At 37.6% G+C, this 24,616-nt stretch overlaps 1 protein-coding gene across 2 annotated transcripts in view; it reads left to right on the top strand.

The window, feature by feature from the left end:
- Positions 1-486: 486 nt before the first annotated feature.
- LOC117912737 (uncharacterized protein At1g32220, chloroplastic) overlaps positions 487-24,616 on the top strand; it is a 33,094-nt gene continuing 8,964 nt past the window's right edge. Inside the window, exons 1-7 of one of the 2 annotated variants that reach the window (XM_034827427.1) lie at positions 487-681; positions 12,454-12,571; positions 12,680-12,768; positions 19,752-19,807; positions 19,892-19,947; positions 21,953-22,046; positions 24,026-24,105. In XM_034827427.1, the coding sequence (XP_034683318.1) occupies positions 626-681; positions 12,454-12,571; positions 12,680-12,768; positions 19,752-19,807; positions 19,892-19,947; positions 21,953-22,046; positions 24,026-24,105 (549 nt within the window). In that variant the 5' untranslated portion in view covers positions 487-625. The remainder of the gene's footprint in view (positions 682-12,453; positions 12,572-12,679; positions 12,769-19,751; positions 19,808-19,891; positions 19,948-21,952; positions 22,047-24,025; positions 24,106-24,616) is intronic. The other variant, XM_034827426.1, reaches the window with a different exon arrangement.

Raw genomic sequence — 24,616 nt, forward strand, 5'->3', positions numbered from 1 at the left:
GCATTACCCATCACATCAAAATCATTTATATATTTGTTTTTTCTAATAAAATTACTTTTAAAAATAAAAGTAATTTGAGATAAAACCATTTTTAAAAGTAACAATTTCACATTTCATTATTTCAATAAAAATCACTTGCCTAAAAAACACTTTTTACTTAATTCTTAACAAACTTTATCAATCTAAAAGTTATTTTTTAATTTTTTATATTGCAAATTTCTTTTTAAAAATACTGAATTTAATTAAAAATCTCTATTTTTTGTGAAGAAAAACAATACATTAAAGCTCACAACAAGTATATAAGACATTTGTGCATTGATTGAGCCGTCATGGTTGGGGTCACATTCTAGAAGGTCATTTTTATTTTTTATTACTCCTCTAGTCCTCTCACTTTTTTTTTTCCTGGGCAGGCAAAAAGCCACGTACGCACCGACACGTGTCACTAGCATGACGCGTCATGTGTCCTGTTAATACTCCAGTCTCTTCCCCTCTCCCCGTCTCTGGATCCCTCACTTGTTCCAAACGCCAGTGTTTGATCACCGTTTTTTCTCTCTACCCTAGCCCTCTTCCACACCATCTTGAACTGATTCGGACAAGACCCGTAAAATAATTCAAGAGAACTCAAATGAAGACGATCATTTCGCAGTTGATCCATTCGAGATCGTCCCTGTCTCGTTTCTAGTAAGACTTTTTATTTTTATTTTTTCCTTTTAAACATTACCGACTTTAATTTTACTTTAATCTTGTGGGTTTTTTTGGTCTTTTAGTTGTTTGGTTGCTGAGAAAATGTAGAAAAGAAACGGAGAATGTAAGAGTGTCCCTTTTTTTTATTCTAAGTTTTAAGAATGCCTTTTTATTTTTATTATTTTTTTATTTTTATAAAATTTGGACCATTCCTCTTGAAAATTTGCTTGAATTCGTTTGTTTTTCACTGCATAAGCGTTTGTGACCCTGTTTTTGTTCGGTTGTCGTGAAATTTTAGGAAAGAAAAAGAAAATAAAACGATTTTTTTTCGTTTTTAATTTTTTTTTAACCATTCCTGTCATGAAATTTTGTGGGTTTTCTGTTACATTGGAGGGTGGTCATGTTTTTATTTTGGGCTTTATTTGGTTGCTGGGAAAATGTGGAGAAGTAAAAGAAAAATCTCCCTTTTTTTTGAGGTTTAGTTTGATGAAAGCCCTACTTAAATTAAACCAAATTATTGTGTGTTTTCCTTTTCTATTTTGGAGAGAAACTTTTAAGCTCATTGAAATTGTAATTCACCATTTTAATTTTCCATATTTTACTACATTTTGAAGAATAGCAAATGGAGTGTTGGTCGGTTCTGTTAGTTGCTGATAAAATGTCGGAGAGAAAAAAAGAGGGAAATTGACAAATTGAAAGATAACATGTTTCTGTACAGTATATCTGGAAATGAAAACTCTAGCTAGGTGAGCCTAATGAAACCATTTGGCTTAGTTGAAATGTTCAATACTTTTTATAACAAGTCAATAAAAAATGAGTTTCAATATATATTTTTTTTACTTTATTTTTTGTGTAGTTTTTTATTTCACCTATTTTGTCAGCAACCAAATGGAGTGTTAGATTTGAACTTTTGCTTGTGCTCTTCTACATTTTTTTAGACAGGTGTAGGAAGTTAATTGAAAATTTTAGGTCTTACAACAATTATGCCGGTTCCAAGTAGTTTTACTTCTTTAATTTTTCCACATGGATTGAAATACTACTTCAGATAAAAGTGTAGTTTTGTTGTGATAGGGATCTTGTTCATTCTACAGAGGAAGATAGAATAAGAAATGAGAGTGCAGTCATAAAAGGTAGCCTGGTAGAGGTAAGATCAATACATGGGAAGCATAGAAGAATCACCCAAAGAACAAAATTAGAGTAGAAACCTCCTCCCCACCAGCCTTAGGTTAAGATCAATAGGTCAGATAATACTGGAAAAGAAAATCTCTCCCTACCCAAAAATATATCTGACCCATCTAGCAGAGAATTAAGTAATAAAAATTTTAGTTGCACATGTTGGTACACTTAACCTTCAAAACATTTGTTTGAAAGGACAAGAGAAAGGCATCTATCTAAAAGGACAAGATGATTGACAAAAGGGAGAAATTGGTAGAGGTAGCAAGCAATAATTTTGTAACCAAAGATCCTGAGAAATGTGATTCTCATTGAAGCTGAATGGTGCAAATGGATTCTTGTAAATTTGTATTCGACCCCCAAGTAATTGGAATTAGTGCTTTTTGAGTTGTGATGAGTCCTTTTGAGTATATGTTTGTATACATTGATGAATAGGATGACATTGTTCAACTAATTTTATGCTAAACCTTTTTTTTTTTATAGGTACAAATTTATGCTCAACCCTGAACCAGGGTTCTCTAATTTTTTTATATTTACTAGAATATTTTTGTTCTTATGTTATTTGACTGTGTTAAAATTTTGATTAACATAATATATTAACATATCTATGCTAGTGGCCTTGGATCATTCTCTCTTTCATGGACCTGATGAGGTATTATTTTTATTTTTTTACCTTTCTCATAGGGAATGAGAACCTATAATTTCTAGGAGCAGACTAATGTGATAGAATGAAGGGCACTATTTCTTTTCAATAGGTAATAAAATTCAATAAAGATGCCAAGGTCACATGTATATTAGCACAATGCATCTCATATGACAATCTCCAAAACTATCTTTGGCACAAGCCCATGGAAATGCAACCTAATTGAGAAGAAAGTGTCATAGCTCCACTTTGCAATGCATCAAAATGATCTAACATATCCTCATTGTGCTTGCATGTAACACCAATTTGGGATGATTTTCTCTAGTAAAAACAAGTGGCTAATGTTCAATTGTTTGCCTAAGAATGTTGTCTAAGCATAGAAAGAGTCTTTTGGATCAACTCCTCTTATCATCTATCTTCAAGGAAGCTGGCTTCTTCTTATACCATACAATGTGATTTCACCAAAAACTTTTATTTGTGCTCTGTTTTCGCCTAACGCTATCCTCCTCTATTTTCTTCATGCAATTCCCCATACAACATGAAAATCAAGGAAAGAAAAAAGAAATAAGGAAAAATGTCCACAATTTTTATGGTTATAATATTTGAAATATATAAATAAAAATTGTATTTGTTTGTAAAAATATAAAAGCATTTTGATATATATATATATATATATATATATATATATATATATATATATTAAATATTACTATACAACAACATTATTTTAGGTTGTATTATTCATATATTTTTAATTCTTTTTTTTTTCAAATTAAAATGTATTTTTTTAATTTTTTTTTTTTGTTTTCCATAAAGACTAATATAAAAATTGAGAAAAAAAAAAATGAAGAAAATGATAGAAACAAATTTATGATTCATGGGATGTGTATATCCCTTATCTCAACTAAGAATTATCACATTCCATATGTAGGATATATAGAAATGAGGTTGGATAAGTTATCTTACCACTTGTTCTATCTCATGGTTGGTTGAACATGAGATATGATAAGTGATAGAATAAAAACTAAATAGAAAATATGGAACAAAGACTCTTTTGGGGATATCAATGAGAGAAAGGAAGCCATATTGAGAAACATTACAAGAATTGACTCTTGGGAGGGGGAAGGAGTTTAATCTTCTAAGTTGGTTGCTTGAAGTGCTATTATTTTTTTGATAGGTAAAAGAAAAATTCATTAAAAGCCAAAGAGGCTAAAGAGTATGCACGGAATATACCAGGGAACAAAAGAACAAAAAACAACAAGGCAACTAGCCTGTCCCTTACTTGGTAGCTAACTAGTCTACAAAATCAATCAAAGAGAAAGTGTGTTCCTCTATATACACTCTAGCCCAATTCACAAAAGTGTACAAAAAAATAGATTTAATTTATTGGTCATTCCTCTCAACATCGTTGAATGCCCCCTTATTCCTTTCTTTCCAAATGGTCCACAACAAGCAGAGGGGGGCAGCTCTCCAAGCTTTCTCCCTTTTCTTGCCCACAAAAGAACCATGCCATCCCAAGAGGTTCCTTCTAACAGAGGAGTGCATCACCCATTGCACCCCAAAAAGGGAGAAGATTAAAAGCTATAACATTCTAGCCTTCTCACAAAACAAAAGAAAGTGATATGTGGTTTCCTCTTCATTTTTGCACAGATAGCACCTGTTGGGGATGTTCCAACCAGTTCTCTTTAGGCGATCAATGGTGAGTAGCCTGCTCTAAGCCGCCTCCCAACCAAAAAAGCTAGCCCTAATTGGAACCCAAGGCGTCCAGATAACTCTAACCGGGAAAGGAGGTCTAGTGGCCCTTGAGAACGAGTCATAAAAAGGCTTAACTGAGAAAGTCCCATTCTTGTTCTCTCTCCACCAAAGCAAGTCATCCACTCCTCTTCTAATGGTCAAAGGATGAAGCTTACTTAACAAGCTTTCTACTTCCCCTACCTCCCAATCATTTAGGTGTCTATTAAAACGTAGCCCCCAGCTACCCCCAACTCCATCCTCCTCCCAAGCCTCAGCAACCCATCCTTCTTTGTTGACTGCTAAATTAAACAAGTTTGGGAAAGCATCTTCCAGAGATTGATTTTCACACCACAAGTCCTTCCAAAATTTCACTCTAGTACCATCTCCTATGATGAAGCGGGAGTGAGTTCTAATGTTCTCCCAACCATTTCTGATGGCCTTCCAAACCTCTAGACCATAACGGTCTCTTACACCTTTGGAGCACCCCCCCCTCTTGAAGGTCGTACTTTCCAGTGATAATTTGCTTCCATAGGAGATCATTCTCATTAGCAAATCTCTACAACCACTTCCCAAGTAAGGCCTTATTAAAGGCAGCTAGGCTGCGGATGCCTAGGCCTCCATCCTTTTTAGCAGCACAAATAATCTTCCAACTCACCAAGTGAGGTCTATTCTCTAAGGCGCCTTCGCCCCACAAGAAATCTCTTTGAATCTTTTCGAGCCTTGCACACACTCTCTTGGGAATCACAAAGAGAGAAAGAAAGTAGGTTGGGAGGCTAGAGAGGGTGCTTTTTAGCAAGGTAAGCCAACCACCTTTGGAGAGATATTGCCTTTTCCACAGAGACAACCTTTTTCTGAATCTTTCTTCTACTACTTCCCACACCCTAGTGGATTTGTAAGGGGCCACAAGGGGGAGACCCAGGTAGGAGGTGGGTAAAATCCCAATCTTATAATCCCAAGACCGGGGCAAGAGTCTCCATAGGAACGCCTTCACCCACTGGGACGGCCTCACTTTTGCTCAAGTTAACTTTTAACTTTGAAATCGCCTCAAACCACATAAAAGTCCAGCTAAGATATTGCAATTGTTCTGCATCAGCGTCATAGGAAATCAAGGTATCATCGACAAACAAGAGATGGGACACAATCAGCCCCTCTCTTCCTCTTCCTCCCACTTTGAAACCGGAAATAAAGCCACCATTTCTTGCACTTGACAACAGTTGGCTAAGAGCTTCCATGGTCAAAAGGAAAAGGAAAGGGGGTCGCCCCATCTCAATCCCCTAGAGCTACGAAAGAATCTTGGAGGGCTCTCATTGATGAGGATCGAGAAGGTAGCCATAGAGCAGCACCATTTCATCCAATCGATCCATCTATGCCCAAATCCCATCTCGGACATCACAACCATAAGAAAGTCCCAATTGACATGGTCAAATGCCTTCTCAATATCCATCTTAAGGAGGAGGTCCGACGTGTTGTCTTTCAATCTAGAATCAAGGGCTTCGCTAGCAATTAGAACAGTGTCTAGAATTTGTCTTCCTTGGATGAAAGCTTGCTGAAAATCAGAAATCACCTCCCCTATCACCAATTTCAGCTTATTAGCAAGGACCTTGGCAAGCAATTTGTACACACTCCCTACCAGGCTGATTGGCCTGAAAACTCTTAGGTCTTCGACTCCTTCCTTTTTCGGAATAAGCACAAGGAATGTGGAATTTAAGCTTCTCTGGAAGGTCCCATGGAGATAAAACTCTCTAAAGAGCCCCAAAATATCTGATTTAACAACATCCCAACAAAACAACCAAAATGCCATTGTGAAACCGTCCGGGCCTGGGGCTTTATCACCGTAGCAGCTACTCAAGGCTGCAAAAATTTCTTCCTCAGAGAATGTGGATGCTGCCATTCTCTGGTTTCGACGAGGACTTTGGCCCACTGAAGATTCCGACGTTCAGCCGTATTTTCATCCACAACCACGAATCTCCCGCAAGAATCCCCAAACCTCTTGAAGATCTTCCCCAAAGATGCAGAGGAAGGCCCAAAATTCTGACCCACACAAGGCGCGCACCCCCTCTTCCTCCCTCAAGACATCCAACGGAGGGATTCCATCTTTCTAAACAGAAACTTCTTCCTCTGAAACGTCTCACCCCTGATTTAGGCACCCTCTCTGCTTCATCTGCAAAATCAAACTCCAGAAACCAAAGGTTTCCTCCCATGTCTGACAGCCAAAGGTTCCTTTCCAAAAGCCAAGAGTTTTTCGCCCACAGTCCAAAGGAGACGAGGTCAAGGAGGCGGCTAGTGTCTCCTTCCCAATTACCCATGAGACACCTGCCCAACAACTCCTCGTTTCTATCAAGGACCTCTTTCTCAATTTCTAACCAAACAACATCATAAGGCGTAGAGCAATCCCGAAGAGTTGCCATGTCTTTGTCCAGTTGACCCTTTTTTTCCCTCAAATCTACAAGGCGAAGCTTGAGATGGCATGAGATTTTCCAACAGAGCTCCATTCCCCTGAAGGGGAGAGACTCCCAAACTTCTCAGTTTGCTAGCAAGAAGTTTCTAGCCCCCAACAAGTCCTCTTCCTTTAGGAAAAGCCAAGGTGAATCTTTTATTCTTCGCATCTCTCACAACACAAAACAAGAATCTCCCTGCTCTATTACTACGGATTTCCAGACTGTAGTCTCTATCTCCTTCCGACCAAAACTTTCGGAAAGGAGCTCTCTCCTTTAGACTACAACAAGACTCCACCCCTTCTAGCAATAAAGACAAGCCTTTCCCTCCGAATTTGATCCATGAAGAGAACTTGGGACATCTTTCACAAATCTTCCCACACACCTTTCCTTTGAACTCCTCTATGCCAATCTCAAACGTCTTCAACTCAACACCAAACCAACACTTACCCCCAGGAGAAGCTACTGACATTGTTTTCTACCTTTTACCACCTTGTAGCAACAAATTGTTGATGATGATGATGAAGAAAATGATATTGTATCAGAGCTGTCCTCTGGTGATGTTCAAGAGACCATGGATGATCATGAAGGTGATTACTTTGATGGTTGGCTGTCAGGAGGTGGTGAAGGGAGTGAAGATGACCAAGGCAGTCCCCCCTTGAAGTGCTATTATGAAAGTGGAATTGGAGAGTTGTTGCTAAAAGAAGAGGTGAGCTGGGGAAAAAATCTAGAATTAGATGGGCTAAGGAAGGTGATTGTAATTCAAAATTTTTCCATAGGGGAGCCAAAGATAGAAGGAACAAGAAAAGTGATTAAATTGTTGTTGAATGAGGATGGTGTTTTGTTGGATGACCAAGATGACATTTTAGATGAGATTTTATGAGTCTTCAACAAACTCTATGGTAAATCAAATGAAGACTTGGAGGTTTGAAGGTTTGAAGGTTTGAATTGGGTCCTTCTTTTCGAGATGAGTGCTAATAGATCGGAGAAGCCTTTTATAGACATGGAAATTCAAGAAGCAATCTTTCTAATGGATAAGGAAAAGGAATCAAACCCAACTGGTTTTAATATAGCTTTTTATCAAAAGTGTTGGGACTCTATTGAGTAGGAAATATTGAATGTTTTTCAAGAATTCTTTGATAGTAAGACAATTAATAGAACCACTAATGTTACTTTCATTGCTCTTGTGCCTAAGAAGGGTCAAGCCTTTAGAGTTTCTGAATTCAAACCCATCAACTTGCTAACTAGCATTTGTAAGATCATTGCTAAAGTGTTTTGGTGCTTAGGTGGAGTTCTTCATGAGACCATTCACTTCTCTTAGGGAGAATTCATTGAAGGTATACAAATACTAGATGAAGTATTAGTGGTTAATGAATTGGAAGATGAAACAAGACATTTAGGGGAAGAAGAGTGCTATTTAAGATTTTCTTTGTTGTTTCCTATCAAAAAAAAAAAAAAGAAAAAAAAGAAAAAAGGGTGCTATTTAAGATTGATTTTAAAATAGCTTATAACCATGTGGAATGCTATATTTTAAATAATGTCTTAGAAAAAAGGTTTTGGAGTGATGTGGAGATCTTTGATGTATGGATGCATATTGACAACTAATGTTCCCATATTAATTAATGGGTGTGCAAAAGAATGGATTAAGGCTTCTAGAGGCTTAAGATTGGGTGACTAGCTCTCTTGTTTTCTTTTAACCATAGTGGCTAATATATTGAGTAGATTGATATTGAGAGCAAAGCAATGTGGGATTTTAAATGGATTTTTAAGGGGTGGATTTAGAGTGAGGGTAATCCATTTATAGTTTGTAGGTGTACCATCTTTTTTTGACATAGTAAACTACTCGACTTGCAAAATTTAAAATTAATTTTGATTGTTTTTGGGTGGGTCTTTAGGCTCCGGATTAATTTGAACAAGGGCACTCCGTTGGGTATCAATATGAATTAGGACCAATTTTAGGCTTTAGTTTCCTTGTTAGATTGTGGGGTGTTTGAATGGTCCATAACCTATTTGGTTTCCCCCTAAGGGGCAATCCAAAAGAAGTTTCCTTTTGGATCCAATCATTGATAGGATTTCCAAACAATTAGATGGTTGGAAGAAAACATATCTATCTTTTAGGGGCTAAATAATTTTTGTGAACTCTTGCTTGTCTCTTATTCCTATGTATTTCCTTTCGGTATGCAAAGTTCCACTTAGGGTGGTTGATAAGATTGAGCAATTGTAGAGAGATTTTCTTTGGTCGAAGGTGGGGGAAGGTAAGAGAGACCACCTTATTGGGTGTGATGTGGTGTGTAAATCCAAAAAGGAGGGGAGTTTAGGTGTAGGCTCTTCTCTTTGAGAAATAGATCATTCTTAGGAAAGTGGCTATGGAGGCTTCCTAGGGAGAACATGCGTTATGGCACAAGGCCATTTGAGAATCTTTGGGCCACATTCTAATGGTTAGGATGCTAATATTGGTGTTAGGTGGTCACAGTACTGTCCATAGAAGGTGGTTGCCCAAATCTTACCTGATTTCTATCATTACATGCATTTTTGTATAGGTGATGGCAAAAAAATCCATTTTTGGGAGGATACTTGGTGTGATGATTTATCCATTTATAGTCAATATCCAAATCTTTTTAAGGTACTGAGGTTGAGAGATTTTTCTATTTCCACTTTTTTTTTTTGGTGTCGTTATTCCCCACCCCATCTTGGAATTTTCACTTTTGCTAAAATCTCAAGAATCAAGAATGTGAGAAATTAGCTCAATTATTGTCTTGAGTAGCCCATGTGTATCTGTTACCTTTTTACTCTAATGTGAGGGTTTGGTCTTTGACCTCATCAGGCTTATTCTCAATTAGTTCTTTCTTTAGAGCCCTTTACATTCACTTTCATCCTCTTGTTTGTTACGATTTGGCTAAGTTCATGTGGAAATCTAAAGCTGTCTTTAAAGTGAAGGCTTTCACATGGTTTGGGTCTTCCTTTGGGAGCCTTGTTTAAATCAGTGGCGGCTTGGGGTGGGGTGGAAATCAAGTTCCATAAAAGGTTTGCCATATGGAAGAGACAATATATCTAAGATGAAGGGAGAATTACTCTTATTCGAAGCACTCTTTCTAGTATGCCTATATGTCTTTGTTTTGCATGCCAAGGTCGATCAAATTGAGGTTGGAGTAGATTCAATGAGGTTTTCTTTGGAGTGGCAGGGCTCTCTTTTGAAAGCCATACTTAGTAAGGTGACCAATTGTTTGTTTAGATAAAAGGAAGGGGGGCTTTAGGCTTTAGGTGTCTTATCAACACATAACAAGGCTTTATTCTGCAATGGAGTTGACATTTTGCTGATGAAAGGGAGGCCCTTTTTGGAAGCAAGTTATAAGTGGGAAGTATGGGGATGAAGGAGGGTGGCGCTCTCGTGAAGTGAGGGATGGGTATGGTGTTGGGTTATGGAAAGCCATAAGGAAGGATTGGGATCTTTTGATTAGTATGGTTTCTTTCTTAGTGGGTAATGTTCGGAGGGTGAGGTTTTGGAAGGACAAGTGGTGCAAAGACAAACCATCGTGTGTTACCTTCCTTCCTTTATTTGCATTAGTTGTTTCAAAAGAGGTGTGGATGGTAGATGTTTGGAATTGATCGGTTGAAGGGGGTGGTTGGACTCCTTGCTTCTCTAAGCCTTTCAACAACTGGGAGGTGGAAAATGTGGAAGGGATCTGAGACTTCAGGAGAAGAGGGTGTTTAAGGATGAGAAAGATAAGGTGCTTTGGATAGAGTCAAAGAGTGGAAGGTTTTTAATTAAAATCCTTTATTATGCTTTGGAGCCGGGAGGTTAGTCTCCTTTCCGATGAGCGTCATTTGGAACTTCAGCGTGTCGCCTAAGGTGGGCTTCTTTGCATGAGAGGTGATGTTGGGAAAGGCCTTAAGAGGAGGGAGTGGTCTATAGCAAATAGATGTTTCTTTTTTCATAATGAAGAAAAATCCATTGACCACATCCTTGTTCATTGTGTAAAGACAAGAGTTATATGAAAATTGCTTTTTGCTCTCTTTGGTGTGTCTTAGGTTCTTTCCTCTGTGGTTGTGGACTAAGGTGTTTATAGATGATGATCCTTGTCTTTAATAAGCTTTATTGATTACTTGGGTTCTTGGTGAGGGCAGGTGTTGTTTTTTGTAGCCCCTCTTTTCGGTTGATTCCACCTTTTGACAATTGGTGTATATTTCCTATATACTTTGTGATGCTCCTTTTTATACACTCTTTTATTTTTCAGGAAAAAAAAGTTGCTGCAACTATAATTTGTCAAGAACATAAGCCAATACAAGGACTAAAAACCTTTTAAAATAAATCTAAAAGATATAGTGATTCGCTGCAGTCAAGTGGACATAGTTTATGCCAAAATGACTTATACCAAATAAGTTGTTTATTATCAGTTCTTTGTAGGAGAGGCCTGCCATGAGGATGATGAGTTATTAAGTTTTAAGAAGCAAGTAGAGTGGAGTGAGGAGAAATGAGTGTAAATAGTTGGTAGTGGCCCAAAAGAGGTTGGAGCCTTTAGAAGAGATCTCAAGAAGTTTACAGAACCTCACATCAGGCTTAGAGCTCTTCAAGATGGAAAACATTCTCCTTTCAAGTGAGCTCCTTTTGGTCTTTAATATTGGATCTCAAGGGGAAATTGTACTTAACAGAGCCTAGTTTAAACAATTGGAGGCCTTTTAAGCTTGATGAATTAGGAGGCCTCTCTTACGAATTGGAGGCCTTTTTAAGCCTGCTGAAACAGGAGACCTTGGCCTGCCACGTGGATGGGTCAGTCTGTGATGTGTGCATCATGTGTTGATGATGAACATGATGGATCCCTTGTTTTGAGCTGGTCAAACAGGCTTAGATTTATCCTGCCCCAGTGAATGTTCACTATCTATGAGACCAAAAACGTTGAACCAATTCCAAATACTTTGTGATGGGAGCTGTAACATGACGATTCAAAAAGGGAACCAAATGCATGTTAGGCTTCTTGATCTTCGCTCATAATTCATGCTTATGCAATAGCATCAAGCTGCTATATCTCAAGAAAGAGGTAACATTTGAGGGAATATAGAGATGATCAGAAACAGTCACAGAACAAGTTTGGGAGCCACCCTCGCTTGGAAAGGGCGGTAAACCCTTTTTTATGAACATAGCCTCAACCATGGAGTGAGTTATTTGATATGCATGCCATTGGGTCACTGTCCACATGGTGGCACCTACAGGTATTTGGTGAGAAACTAACAAGTTAAAGTGGAGTGTGTGCCATAAGTGGATAGTCTATGTGAAAAGTGGGAAATTGGATGTTGACATAGGTGAAGGAGTTTGGCCATAGCCTACCAGTTTTTCTGTTTTTATTTCTTTTATTTTTCTAGATTTGCACTTTATTCAAGAGCTGATGTCATCTGTTTGTATAATTGTTTCTCTGAAGCTTATTGTTTATGATGTTATGGCTGATAACATCCTTCTTTTTAAGCAAATGTTACCTGTACACAGTACAGGGCTAGAAAAGGAAATTAAGAGGATATCAGGTAAGGAAATTAGACTCCCTAGCTATAAGCAAGTTTGAAGATTGAGATCCTGGAAAATGAAAATCAATTAAATGTATGATCATGCTTACAGTTTGCTAAGAGTTTGATGCCATAGATCGTGCCCCAGTTTCCTTTATTCCAAATTAGTCATATTTGTGTTTTCCCCCCTTGCTTATTCTTTTTGGATTTGTCTTTAAGGCATGAACTTTGTAGTTTATTTTGTGCATCTGCTTATAAGAGGGGTGTGTTGTGATTTTTCTATTGAAACAGCGCAACGGCTGCTTTCAGAAATGGGAGATGCCTGTCAACAGATTCTAATAAGGTTGATGAACCCCTGAAAGTTGAGGAAGCAGAGACAGTAGATATACCGCCACCTCCAACTGAGAAGGTAATCAGCAGAATGGGCTATCATTTGCTATTTTTTTTTTTCATCCTATAGATTTCTTGGATGTGTTCTTCTGCTATTAATGTGTGGCTTTTATGTACTTCAATTTAGTTGCTTGTGTTGGGTGGAAATGGATTTGTTGGCTCTCATATTTGCAAAGAAGCTTTAAGTCGAGGTATCGCTGTTGCTAGCCTTAGCAGGTACTATACTTATAATAATTTCTAGTCATTTCTAAGATTCTTTAGTTGGTGGTGGTTGTCTGAACAGATGTGTCAACCTGGGCCATCTATTGAGGCTAAGGGGCTTTTGGATTCTTTGGTCACTTCATCTAATGTCTTAAATCTTGAGTTATTGGTTGGTGGATTCATATAATGTGTCATATCTTGAGTAATGTACTCTACTAACATTTTATTGGTCAAGAGTCATTTGAAAAAAGGTTCTGATAAGGACACTCCGATTTTTATTTGATCATAGATCATATAATGGTCAAAGGATGTGTTGAAAGTGAATGTGGCCTTCTAATAATAACATCAACTCAACTTTAACTGTGGAACTCTGAAAAATCACCAGCATTTTGTTTACCATTTGAAGCTAGCCATTATCTTTTATTCTTTGCTGCTAGTTGTATGTCTTCTTACTTCATTTTGATAATTTTACTGATTGTCCCATGACCACTTCCAATAGATCCCTTATTATGCTCTTAGTAGGTTGAACTCAAAATTATTATTATTTAGTACAAGGTGTGAGATTTGAAATTTACTCATCAATTTTAGTGTCAGTGCAAAAGACCCCAGATACCTTTTGTTTTAAGTTTCTGGCTTCTTCATGGTCTTTGTATCTTTGATATCTCAGATCCATGTTGTCTTGTATCAGATTACTATATTTTTATGCATGTGTTTGCCGTAGACAAGACTAAATTGTGTGCCAGGATAGAGGGCCTGTAGTGTAGATGTGTATATGTATAATCTTTTTTAGATAGGAGACAACAAAGAATATATTGATAGAATTAAGAAGTACAAAAGAAGGATGAGGAATCCTTCCACCAAAGAAAACTAAACAACAAGAATACAAAAACAAGAAGCTAAAAGGTAAAAACAATGAACAATCTCTCTTAGCTAGACCCTCCCATTGGAGCTACACACTGCTAGCCAATCTAGTTGTAACACATTAAGGGGAATGCCCTTAAAAACAATGGAGCAAAAAGCCCAAAGAAAAGCAAGGAAATGAATGGAATCCCATAGATTCTCGGAGTTCCTAGCTTTATCCTAAAAAATCCTATCATTTCTTTCCCGCCACACAACCCAAATTAAAGCAATGCACGCAGTTTGCCACAAAACTATCCCTCTCTTGGATTTTCCAAAACCTTTATAATTGATGGACATCATGTCGGAAATGCTTCTCGGGGGAACTCAATCCATCTTGGCTAACTGAAATAATTTGTGTAACAATCTCATCGTAAAAAAATAATGTAAGAAAAGATGATCTGTTGATTCTTCATGCTTCATACATAACTTACAAATGTTAGGACTAAGAGCTTTGTAGGGTCTTCTCAATTGTAACAAGTTATTAGTATTTACCTTCTCGTGTGCCACTGACCAGACAAAGGACCTGACTTTAAAAGAGACTTGAGAATTCCATATAAAATTAGTAGGGAAAATTGGAGATAAATCGGAAAGGTGGGACAAGGCTAGAAAAAAAGACTTGAGTGTAAATAACCCTGAAGAAGATGAAGACCAGGATCTCGCATTTGAAATCGATGGGGATAAATGCAAACACTCAAGTGAATGTATGAGGCTTTCTAAATCTTCTATCTCAAAATCGGAAAGGTTACGATAAAAATTAAAGTTCCAAGAGAAGGGGCAAGTAGAACCGAGAATTGAAGATATGAGAATATTTTTATCAGTGACTACTCTAAATAGTCTTGGATATTGGAATCCCAAAGGTTGGTCCTCCCATCACAAGTCTTCCCAAAAGCGAATTCTTTCCCCATCTCCTACCACAAACCGAGTATACTTGGAAAAATCCTGAAAGACTTGTGCAATAGCCTTCCAAAGACAATGATGTGACCATCTGACCATAGTGTTGGCATCCCAACCATTAAAATGTGTCCCATAAATGCTTAGAATGACTTGATGCCACAAAGCTGAACTCTCCTTAAGATACCTCCACAATCATTTCCCTAAAAGAGCGAGATTCCTTAGAGAAATCTTCCCAAACCCCAATCCCCCATTTGCCTTTGGTTTACACACTACATCCCAACTAATAAGATGATCTCTTTTACCTTCCCCAATCCCTGACCATAAGAAATCCCTTTGCAATTTCTCAATTTTTGCAGCCACTTAAGTGGGAATCTTGAATAAGGAAAGAAAGTAGCTAGGAATGTGAGACAGGCATGAGTGGATAAGAGTTATCCTACCTCCAAAAGATAAATAAGCCTTTTGCCACCCATCAAATTTTTGCGAGATTCTCTCAATCACTGGATCCTAAAAGCCACAAGCCTTTGGATTCCCTCCCAAAGGAAGACCCAAGTAGAGTATAGGCCAATCAGAAGCCTTGCAATCAAGTATCAAGGCCAACCTAGAGAGATGATCCTAATCAAGGTTGATGCTAAAAAGGTTACTCTTGTCTAGATTGACCTTAAGCCCATAAATTTGCCCAAACACTAACAATAAACTCTTAAGAGTTTGCAATTCTTCCACACAAGTGTTAGAAAAGAAGATGGTATCATCTACGAATTGCAGATGGGACACCCTTGTTCTATTCCTACCTACACTAAAGCCCTCCAACCAACTTCTTTCCTCTGCTCTCAACAACATCCTACTCAACACATCGACGATGATAGTAAACAGAAAAGGGGATAAAGGATCACCTTGTCTTAATCCTCTAGTTGCCTTGACCCACCCTTTAATGCTTCCATTCACTAAAATTGCATAAGAGACTGAAGACAAACAACCTCTCATCCAGGTCCTCCATCTAGGACTAAACCCCTTCTTCTCCAACACATGATCCAAAAAATCCCAATTCACATGGTCATAAGCCTTTTCAAAGTCAATTTTGAAGATAACTCCTTCCTTCCTTGATTGTCTTTTCTCATCCACTATCTCATTGGCTATAAGAACTGTGTCCAAAATTTGTCTCCCTTGAACAAAAACACCTTGAGTAGAATGGATAGTTTCATGTAGTACACCTCTTAATCGTCATGATAGAACTTTGGCTATTATCTTGTAGAGACAAGTGATCAAGTTAAATGGTCTAAAGTCTTAAACTTTTTTTGTCTGGCCTTTTTTAGGCAAAAGAACAATGAAGGTGGCATTGGTGCTTTGATTAATAATCCCATTTCTGTGAAACTCTGCGAACACCCTCTTTGATCACATCCCAACAATTTTGAAACACTGCAATGGTAAATCCATCAATCCCTATCTAACTGAGAAATGATTTTAGAAATCTCTTCTTCAGTAAAAAGGGAATCTAACCTAGAAGCACTCTCTTTTGAGATAGGGGATCAATCTAAGCCTTCTACTCTCCAAGACTCTCCAGGAGGACTCAAGTAGAGCTTTTCAAAATAAAGTAAGATCTCCTATGTGATGCTCTCAGTATTATTCAACACTAAACCTCTTTCATTCTCCAAAAACTTGATGAATTTCCTATTTCGTCTACCATTAGCCACTTTGTGAAAAAACTTTAAATTACAATCCCCTTCTTTTACCCATTTCACCCTACCTTTTTGTCTCCAATGGATTTCTTCCTTCAAAATTAATTCCTCCAGCTCCCCTTTTCTTAAAGCTCTTTGAGCTGAAAGTTCAGAAGAAAGAATCCCTTCTTGCTCAACGGCATCAATGTTAGCTATTTCATTTGAGTAAAAAAACCGGTCCAATTTCTTACACATAGGTGACTCTTGCATGTTTGACCAAGTGAAAGGGGCGTTCTGTAAAGGGGGGTCAACTAATTCGCAATCTTTTCTAAATCCACCAATGTCCCTCATGCTAGAAGTTAAACTAGAGCCTCCCAATTTTTTTTGAAATTCTCCTTATAACATTAAAATCACCGCCCACACACCATAAAGGAAAAGAAAGGCTAAAAATGTCTAATAGCTCCACATAGAAATCCTTCCTAAGTAAGGAATTGTTTGGGCCATAAACTGAGGACAACCACAGGGGTCCACATCCATCCAACAAAAACTTGATTGAGACTGAAAAGGAGCCTATTAACACCTTCTCATCGGACAGTTTCTTTGAGTCCCAAATAATCAAAATCCCACCTGAAGCCCCGCACGTTGGAAGAGTAGCCCACTCCTTATTCCTAACCGACTAGACACTACTAAGAAACCTTCTGTCACACACCTCCCTTTTTGTTTCCTGAAACATCACAGCATCCAGATTTTGAAGCCGTAAAAAATCTTTAACCACCCTTTATTTTTTCCTAAATCCCAAACCCCTAGTATTCCAACTGATGATTTTCATGGATAAACCTCTCTAACCCTAAACCTCCATACCAGTTCCAACAGGTCTCAAATACCAGTGGAGAATCTGTTCTTCCGCCTAGAATACACCTTAATATCCATAGAACTTAAGACCTCACGAACTTTAGCCATTTTGCTGGGAGAAAAGCCTTCTATCTGAAACCCACCCAAAGGGGAAAACTCAGCTTCACCCTGGCTAACTATAACCAGGTTGGGGGCCTCAATAGGCGTGCTGGACATGGTCTTAAGGGAGTTAATACCCTCGGACATTTGGTTTAGACAAGCTAACTGGGACTTCACAACATCTAGGTTAGGATTGCCAACAAAATCTTGACATAAAGCACCATCGTCAATTTTTTTGAAAAACATTCAGAAATAACTCGAGATTTTGTAGGATACTGAGACTGAATTACTGAATTGAGAAAAATGGGATTAGAAGAACTCAGAGGTGGAAGTGCCAAGCCCAAGGGGGGGGGGGGGGGGAATTGACAAAGAAGAGTGAGAATGTGGAGAATAAGATACCTCAAATTTTTCCACTACGATCATTCCATGAGTCCCCACAGAGTTGAGTCCTTTTTCTCTGGTTATTGGATTAGAAGTAAAAACCGTGATTGAAGAGCCATGGTGAACAAAACCCTTGAAACCCTTAGAGCCTGCTCTTTCTTCAATGTTAGAGGATTTGCACAATTTCTCCTTCCTCTTTGAAAGTATAGAAGCCTTAAGAGAAGACCTTTGTTGATTATCTGTGTCTCCTCTTGTCGACGAAGCTCCTTTCCCCGAACAACTTTTTCAAAACCCTAACAATCTATTGAAAGTAAGAGGACTTGCACTGAACCTTCGTTCCATCTGTGTTCCTGCTTCGAAAGCATCGTCCTTTGGAGGAGCAACAAAATCAGAAGCTGGAATCTCATGCATTAGAGGCTCGCTTCGACTTTGAACTCCTTGTCGGCCTCTAGAAATTGGAGGGATAAGAGTAGTCCATAGCTTCTTTGAACCGAACTTCATCAAGGAACCCCTCAACTGAGAAACAAAGACCTCTGACATTGCCTTCCCCTTTCCCGTTACAGAGGAGTCTTCTTTGCTTAAAGAGCCCTTCTCAGAAATGGGCTATTTTCGTCCTATTTCTTGGCCCAACATCGGTAATAGGCCTTCTAAATTCACACCCCTCTCCCGACCCAAATTTGCTTCCACCAGTGGTTTGGGTTTATGAGGAGATTGGACCCTTCTCTCTTGCATCGCATTAGAGGCCCAATACCACTTCTCATCATTTGAGTGGGCCTTGTCCCCTCCAGCTCAAACTTCACCAACCTGCTTTGGCCCAATAGGCCCTGTTCTCTGTTTATTTGAATTCGAATTGAACGAAAAGGAGGGTTGGAACCAGTTGTTCCCCACTTCCGTTCTTCTCTTGCCATGTGTCCCCATGGAAACTTCTTCAGTCTTTTGGCTTTCTCCACCCTCTTTCATTCTGCCAGCTGCCCTAACAGAAGACCGTCCTTTAGTCATTGATTTAGCTTTCACAACCAGACTTCTGCCACCTGTCCACAAATGAGGCTCATAATCCTCCCGAGTTGACTCACCCATTTCTCTACCTCGCCTATCGTCTTCAACTCCAACCACTGCAACTAAAATTGTAAAAACCCATCCCCCATCTAACACCTCAATCAATGCGGGAAGAACTGACCGTTCCTTCATTAAAATTCTCATCCTTGCCTTACAAAGATCATACAATTTCAATGTTCGCCAGTTGATCTTTATCACCGTCCCCCATTGATCCACAATTTTCTTTAGATGTTCCTTAGACCATAAATGAAAGGGCAATCCCCGTAATTCAATCTATCCTCCTCTGAACTTCCCCACGATTTCTGAATTTTCCCTTGGCGACCACCTTCTCAAATGGGCTGTATACCCTCCCTTAATCTTGAGAAACCTTTAAATCCTAGAGAGAGAAAGCTTCTTCTAAAGTTTCTACAAAAAATAAACCTTTTCCGCCAAAGAAAGGGAGGATAGTCACCACACCTTTTTGCCTTAATCTTTTCGCTAGAGCACGGCCAACCTCAGCCCAATTAACAAAATCAGCGAGGCATTTGCACACCACATCTCTCGCCCATCTCCCAACTGGAACAAGGCCTCCTCTCCTCGGTCCTTCCTCCCTGACTACATTCGCGAAGGACCGGTACAAAGGACCCACATGTTTGTGATTTATGCTTTCGTCCCTGCACTGCCTTCCCTTTTCATCTATATTTGAGGAGGGGACCACCAACATTGAAGACAACTCATTTTTTAGTTGCTCCCATCCCTTGCCCTTCTCACCCTCAGGTATTACCAGGAAAGTTGACTTTCTGTTGGAGGCGAACTCCGAAAGCCTTATAAACCTACCATGGTTGTTGAAGCATACCTCCATTAAATGAACTTTGGATTTTCCTCTGTATTTTCTGTTGAAAGCCATGTAACTCTTTAGCTTGATGGCCTTCGTCAAATGTTCAATCAACCAGCCAACCTCTTCCTTCTCAAAGCCTAAGGTGAAAACAAAACCTCTACTGTGCTCTGTAAGCGAGCACCAAATACCACCGGACTCACCTTCAAACCTAACCAAGAAGGTCTTCCTCTCCACAGAGACCTTCAACGTCCTCACCATTCTCTCTCTAGTATTTTGTGTATATGTATAATCTTGTTCCTTTCAGTTTCCTGACGTGGTTGTTTTTTTTTTTTTTTTGTTTTTTTCAGGTCTGGTAGGTCATCTATAAATGATCCTTGGGCTAACAACATAGAGTGGCATCGAGGTTTGCTGTCTTTACAATGTATTGTTTGATTATGCTATTCATGGGAAAAGTTGTAAAACTGTCATACTTTCTTCCTCTTGGCAGGAAACCTTCTTTCATCTGATTCATGGAAGGAAGCGCTGAGTGGGGTGACTTCTGTTGTATGTAGTCCTTTAACTCTTCAACATAGCTTTAGCATTGTTGTCAAATGGAATGGATGCAAACTTGTTATGTATATTTTTATTTATTTGTATTTCTGATCCATATACTTCTTTTGTTGCAAGTGTCTTTATTTTGTAATCGGTTTTTGATTCCATAAATGCTGGAAATTGTTACTGTTCCCCCCCCCCCCCCCCTAAAAAAAAAAAATTGTTTTAATGTTTTAGGTTCTGGAGTAGGTTTTTTTTTTTTGTTCCTTTTATACTAAAAAGGATTTTTAGGTTCCTTTGTAGTACTCATAGTCATCGTTTTTTTTTTTTGTTTGTGTTTTTTATCTTTAAGTTTTGGAGAAGGAAAAAATAGGATGGGGTGGGGTGAGTGAGGATGAAGAGTGTTCAGTGACTTTCTTTTCTCTCTAATGATTTTGAGTGATTTTCCTATTGCTATTATAACACGTCTATTTTGGTTATCATTGGTCTATTTTCTACATTCTCACAAGTAATTTTCTCAAATGACTAAGAAAATTATTCTCCCAAGTAATTTTTTTCCACAGGAAAGTGCTAAAGAAAGTCCAAAAAAAAAAAAAAAAAAGAGAGAGAGATAAGATGTTTGGTTTTATGATGGAAAATACGAAAGAAAATTGAATATAATTAAAATTAGTTAGAAACTTATGCATTTTCAAATCATTTAATCTTTATATAGAAGAGTTAAAATTAGTGAAATGAGCATAAGGTAATATATAAAAATAATTTATTGATTTTTTAAATCTATTTTTTATTTCCCTTTTACTTTTTCTTTCTATTTTCTTTCCTTTGTATTTTCCCTCAAATTTTCCATGAACCAAACATAGCTTAAGTGGTTATTACAATTGTATTCCGGCCTAGAAAATTTTGTAGGTTTTGGATTGTTTCAAGTGGGTGGTCTTGGTCATTTTGCTGTTCCACGACTTATCAGAATTCTAGAAGGTTCTCAAGTCTCAATCATTTGCCATATTCCTCGATCTAGCTCCAATTCAGAGATCCCTGGTCAGTAGAGTCATATGCGACTTCCATCACATTGGTGGGGCTGCTAACTCCAAGAGTCTACTAATGTGATCTTAATGAGTTGCAAATTTTAATTTTCTTAAATAGTGTTCCTGACTTCTGAATAAAATTCGGCTTACGCCATCTACCCAATTCTTATCCCCATTCTGGATTATGCAACATTCTTTTGGTGGCTCCTATTTACATTGATCAATTAATCCTATTGTAGTAGAGTTGAGGTTTTTCATTTTCTTTAATTTTTCCCTTTTCTCCCTTCCCTGATTACTGACAATATTTTCAATGTAGAACTGGTAAATTTTTGGGCAAATTGAAATCCTTTAAATTTCTTGAACTTTAAGTCATTGGAGTGGAGCTTTGTTCATTTCAGTCAGTGGTTATGTTTTAAATAAAAGACTATTTCTGGTTGCATTTTCAAATATTTGTCCTTCAAAAAAATTCTTGAATTGAATGTATTCTTGACAATTCATGCTTTTGATGCTATAAAAAGAAATTCTTATGATTACCTTTGCGCTGATATTATGCATTCCATACTAAAAGGAATTCCCATTGACATGGGTGCTAAATTTATCTTGGCAATACATTATGCCCATAAGGAAAGAGATCCTAACTTGAATCTTCACTGTTGATGACTGGGGTATAAGGTATTTGGTATGCTTTTGCATGCACTAGGGTTCCCTTTATCTTGGCATTTCATTAGAGCAGAAGGTTCTATTTATGATTCTTGCATGGGGAGCAATGTGAAATGCAATAATTTCTTTAGCAAGGCTACTATGTAGTTTTTTGGGCTCTTGTTTTTTCCTCTTACGTGATCTCAATTTTATAGTCATCATATTCTTTGCCCTGGGATATTTTTAGTGGAGAAAAGTTAAGTGTGCTGGTTTAATATCAGTTTTTTTTTTCTTCTTTTTTTCTATTTATTTATTTATTTTATTTTTATTTTAATTAGTGCAATTCAAATTTGTAGATCTCTTGTGTTGGTGGTTTTGGCTCAAGCTCATACATGTATAAGATCAATGGAACTGCAAACATAAATGCAATCAGAGCTGCTGCAGAAAAAGGTATCCCTTTTCAGTTCAATAAACTATTATTTCTTTTACCTCTTGAAGCATAACTGGTTTGGTGAGTAAATTACTCAGGCTGTCCTAGATAGAAACAATGTCTGAAGAGTGAGACAAATCATATATAAATGTGTAAGATAAACCTAAACTAATTTTCTTGACTTTGATGCACTCTGTATCTTCAAAATTTTCCATACATGAAACCGATTTTCTGTGTACTAAAAGTAACTCCATATCCATTTATATCATCAGAAGCTATCACTCTCAAAGAACATTCATTTTCTTCTAGTTTACTCTCCCTGGATCCCCTACATTGGGCACAAGGAAGAATTCTAGATTGCTTCACCACTCATCCAAAATGCTCATTGACTGGGCCCACTTTTTGCAGCTGTTCAGGGGTCTGGAGGCACTTCCCAGTCACCAAAAAGCTTTAGTTCTGAATTCAGAACATTTCCCCCCTTTCATTTTGCATGCAAAAGAAGCACATCATTAGAAACTCTGACTATGAAATCGGCCATAAAATATGTATATTCCAAACCATTCACCAAGAAAGCCTTTCTTTGCAAATGAACTGGTCAATTAAGACTGTAATATAGTAAGGGATTATTGATCCTTTTTTTTATGCTACTCACTAATGATGGATGAGTTTCAAGATTAACTATTGAGGTTTCATTACTCGCCAATGCCCATATGAAAATTTTCTACCCCTTAGATAACTGGTATTTCCAAATTTCTGAGTAGTAGTTCTGTTTCCAGGCTATTTAAAATGGATTGATAATTTCAAAATATCTGCAGAGGGCACTCATGCGGTTTTTGTGAAATTACCCAACCCAAAAAGTTGAAGTTATTTGGGAATGGGCCCCTCCTCTTATGTGGAGAACCAATCAGGCAATCACAGACAAACAAATAGTAATTAGTGATTTGTACCACGTTAAATCAGTAATTAAAGCAAAAGCTTAATTTATTAGGTAGTGTACCAATAATGGTTATCAGACAACTGTTCTATCATGCACCCTTTATATTCTCCCTTGGATAGGGTGAATTGTTCAAACACCTAAAAGGGTCAAAAAACTCGTTCTTCTATCTTTCTCTTAATCATGTCAAAAGTTGGTTATTAGACAAATCCCCGTCTTCCTTTATAAATGTTGATAATAATATGTTCCTTTGTAGAAGTGATTCTTTAGAGACTTGGCATGAATCTTATCCAACACCTTGTCTGCAATCATATTTTATGCTTCACATTTGTATTTCAAAGTTAAGAATCTTTCTCTCTTAAGGTCGTTGTTTCATAAGCCTTGTAGGGTACACATGTCATCAGCAAGCTGAGGTTGCCTTGCAATCATCCAACTTCCTGTTGGGCACCACTTAAGGAAGCCGTAGTTGTAATCATCCAACCTGTAAGAGGTGTAAACCTTTTGAGTCTTGGCCCAGAATTTTTACCTGATAAACGAAATTTTACACAAGACTGTTCTTATCTACCCTCCCCAAAAAAACCATCTTTGTAATTTCTCAATATATTAAACATTAAAGGCTAGTAACAAGGACCTGGGACATAGATATATTACATGCAGATTCCAGCATGAGAAATTTAAAAAGAGTGCATATATATATATAACAAAATAGCCACAGCCGTGTCTTTTGACTTGTGTTGCCGTTACCTACATTCCCTTCTCTACTCAATGGGACATAAAGATTTTTAATATTTTCCCCCACTTGCTTGTTAAAAGTTTGGCTCCCTGATATCAGCTCTTTGTCTACAATTATAAATATAATTTTGGGTGCCTCAAGATTCTTCTTCATAATGTAGATGTTTATTTTGTTTTCTTATAGTACCTTACCTCATGCTTGATAGAGGGTGATGGGAGAGTGGTTTAGGCTTGATGGTGAAAGGAATAGTTTTTCTTTTTAGTCACTTCAATTTCTAGCATTCCCCTGATTATTTATTTGAGTAATTGGTAGTAATTCATTCTTGTCAACAGGTGTGAAAAGATTTGTTTATATCTCTGCGGCTGACTTTGGTGTGGCAAATTATTTACTGCAAGGATATTATGAGGGAAAGGTACTATCATAACACTATCTAAATTATCGGTCAGTAAATAGAGACTAAACTTGGGCACAAGAGAATGGAATCAACCTGACATTGAAGGGTATTTATCATAAAAGTTGAATAATTTCTTCTGTTTTCTGTAGCAAGGCAATACCCTCCTAATTCATTTAAGTATTAGGAAAAGTGGAAGCATTATCCATTTGAAAGAACATTTGTTGGTTTAGAATCCAATTGAAAGAATGTTATATTATCCACAATAGAGTTATTTACAATAGAGTATACATCTTTATATAGAAGAAATAATCTAAGAAAAGAATAAGTATAAACTTCCTAAACCAGTGCTAGGAATATTTGTCAACCTAATTACTAAGTTTGATTAAGTCAAAATTTCCTAAATAGTCTTAGACTAGTAAAAGATCCCCCTAGAATCAAGGTTCAAATTAGTAGCTGATTTCCAACACTCCCCCTCAAGTTGGTTCTAAAATGTCCTTCATTCCTAGCTTGTTGATCATTGAGCCAAACC

Source organism: Vitis riparia, chromosome 4, assembly GCF_004353265.1.
Source record: "Vitis riparia cultivar Riparia Gloire de Montpellier isolate 1030 chromosome 4, EGFV_Vit.rip_1.0, whole genome shotgun sequence".
Lineage (NCBI taxonomy): Eukaryota > Viridiplantae > Streptophyta > Magnoliopsida > Vitales > Vitaceae > Vitis > Vitis riparia.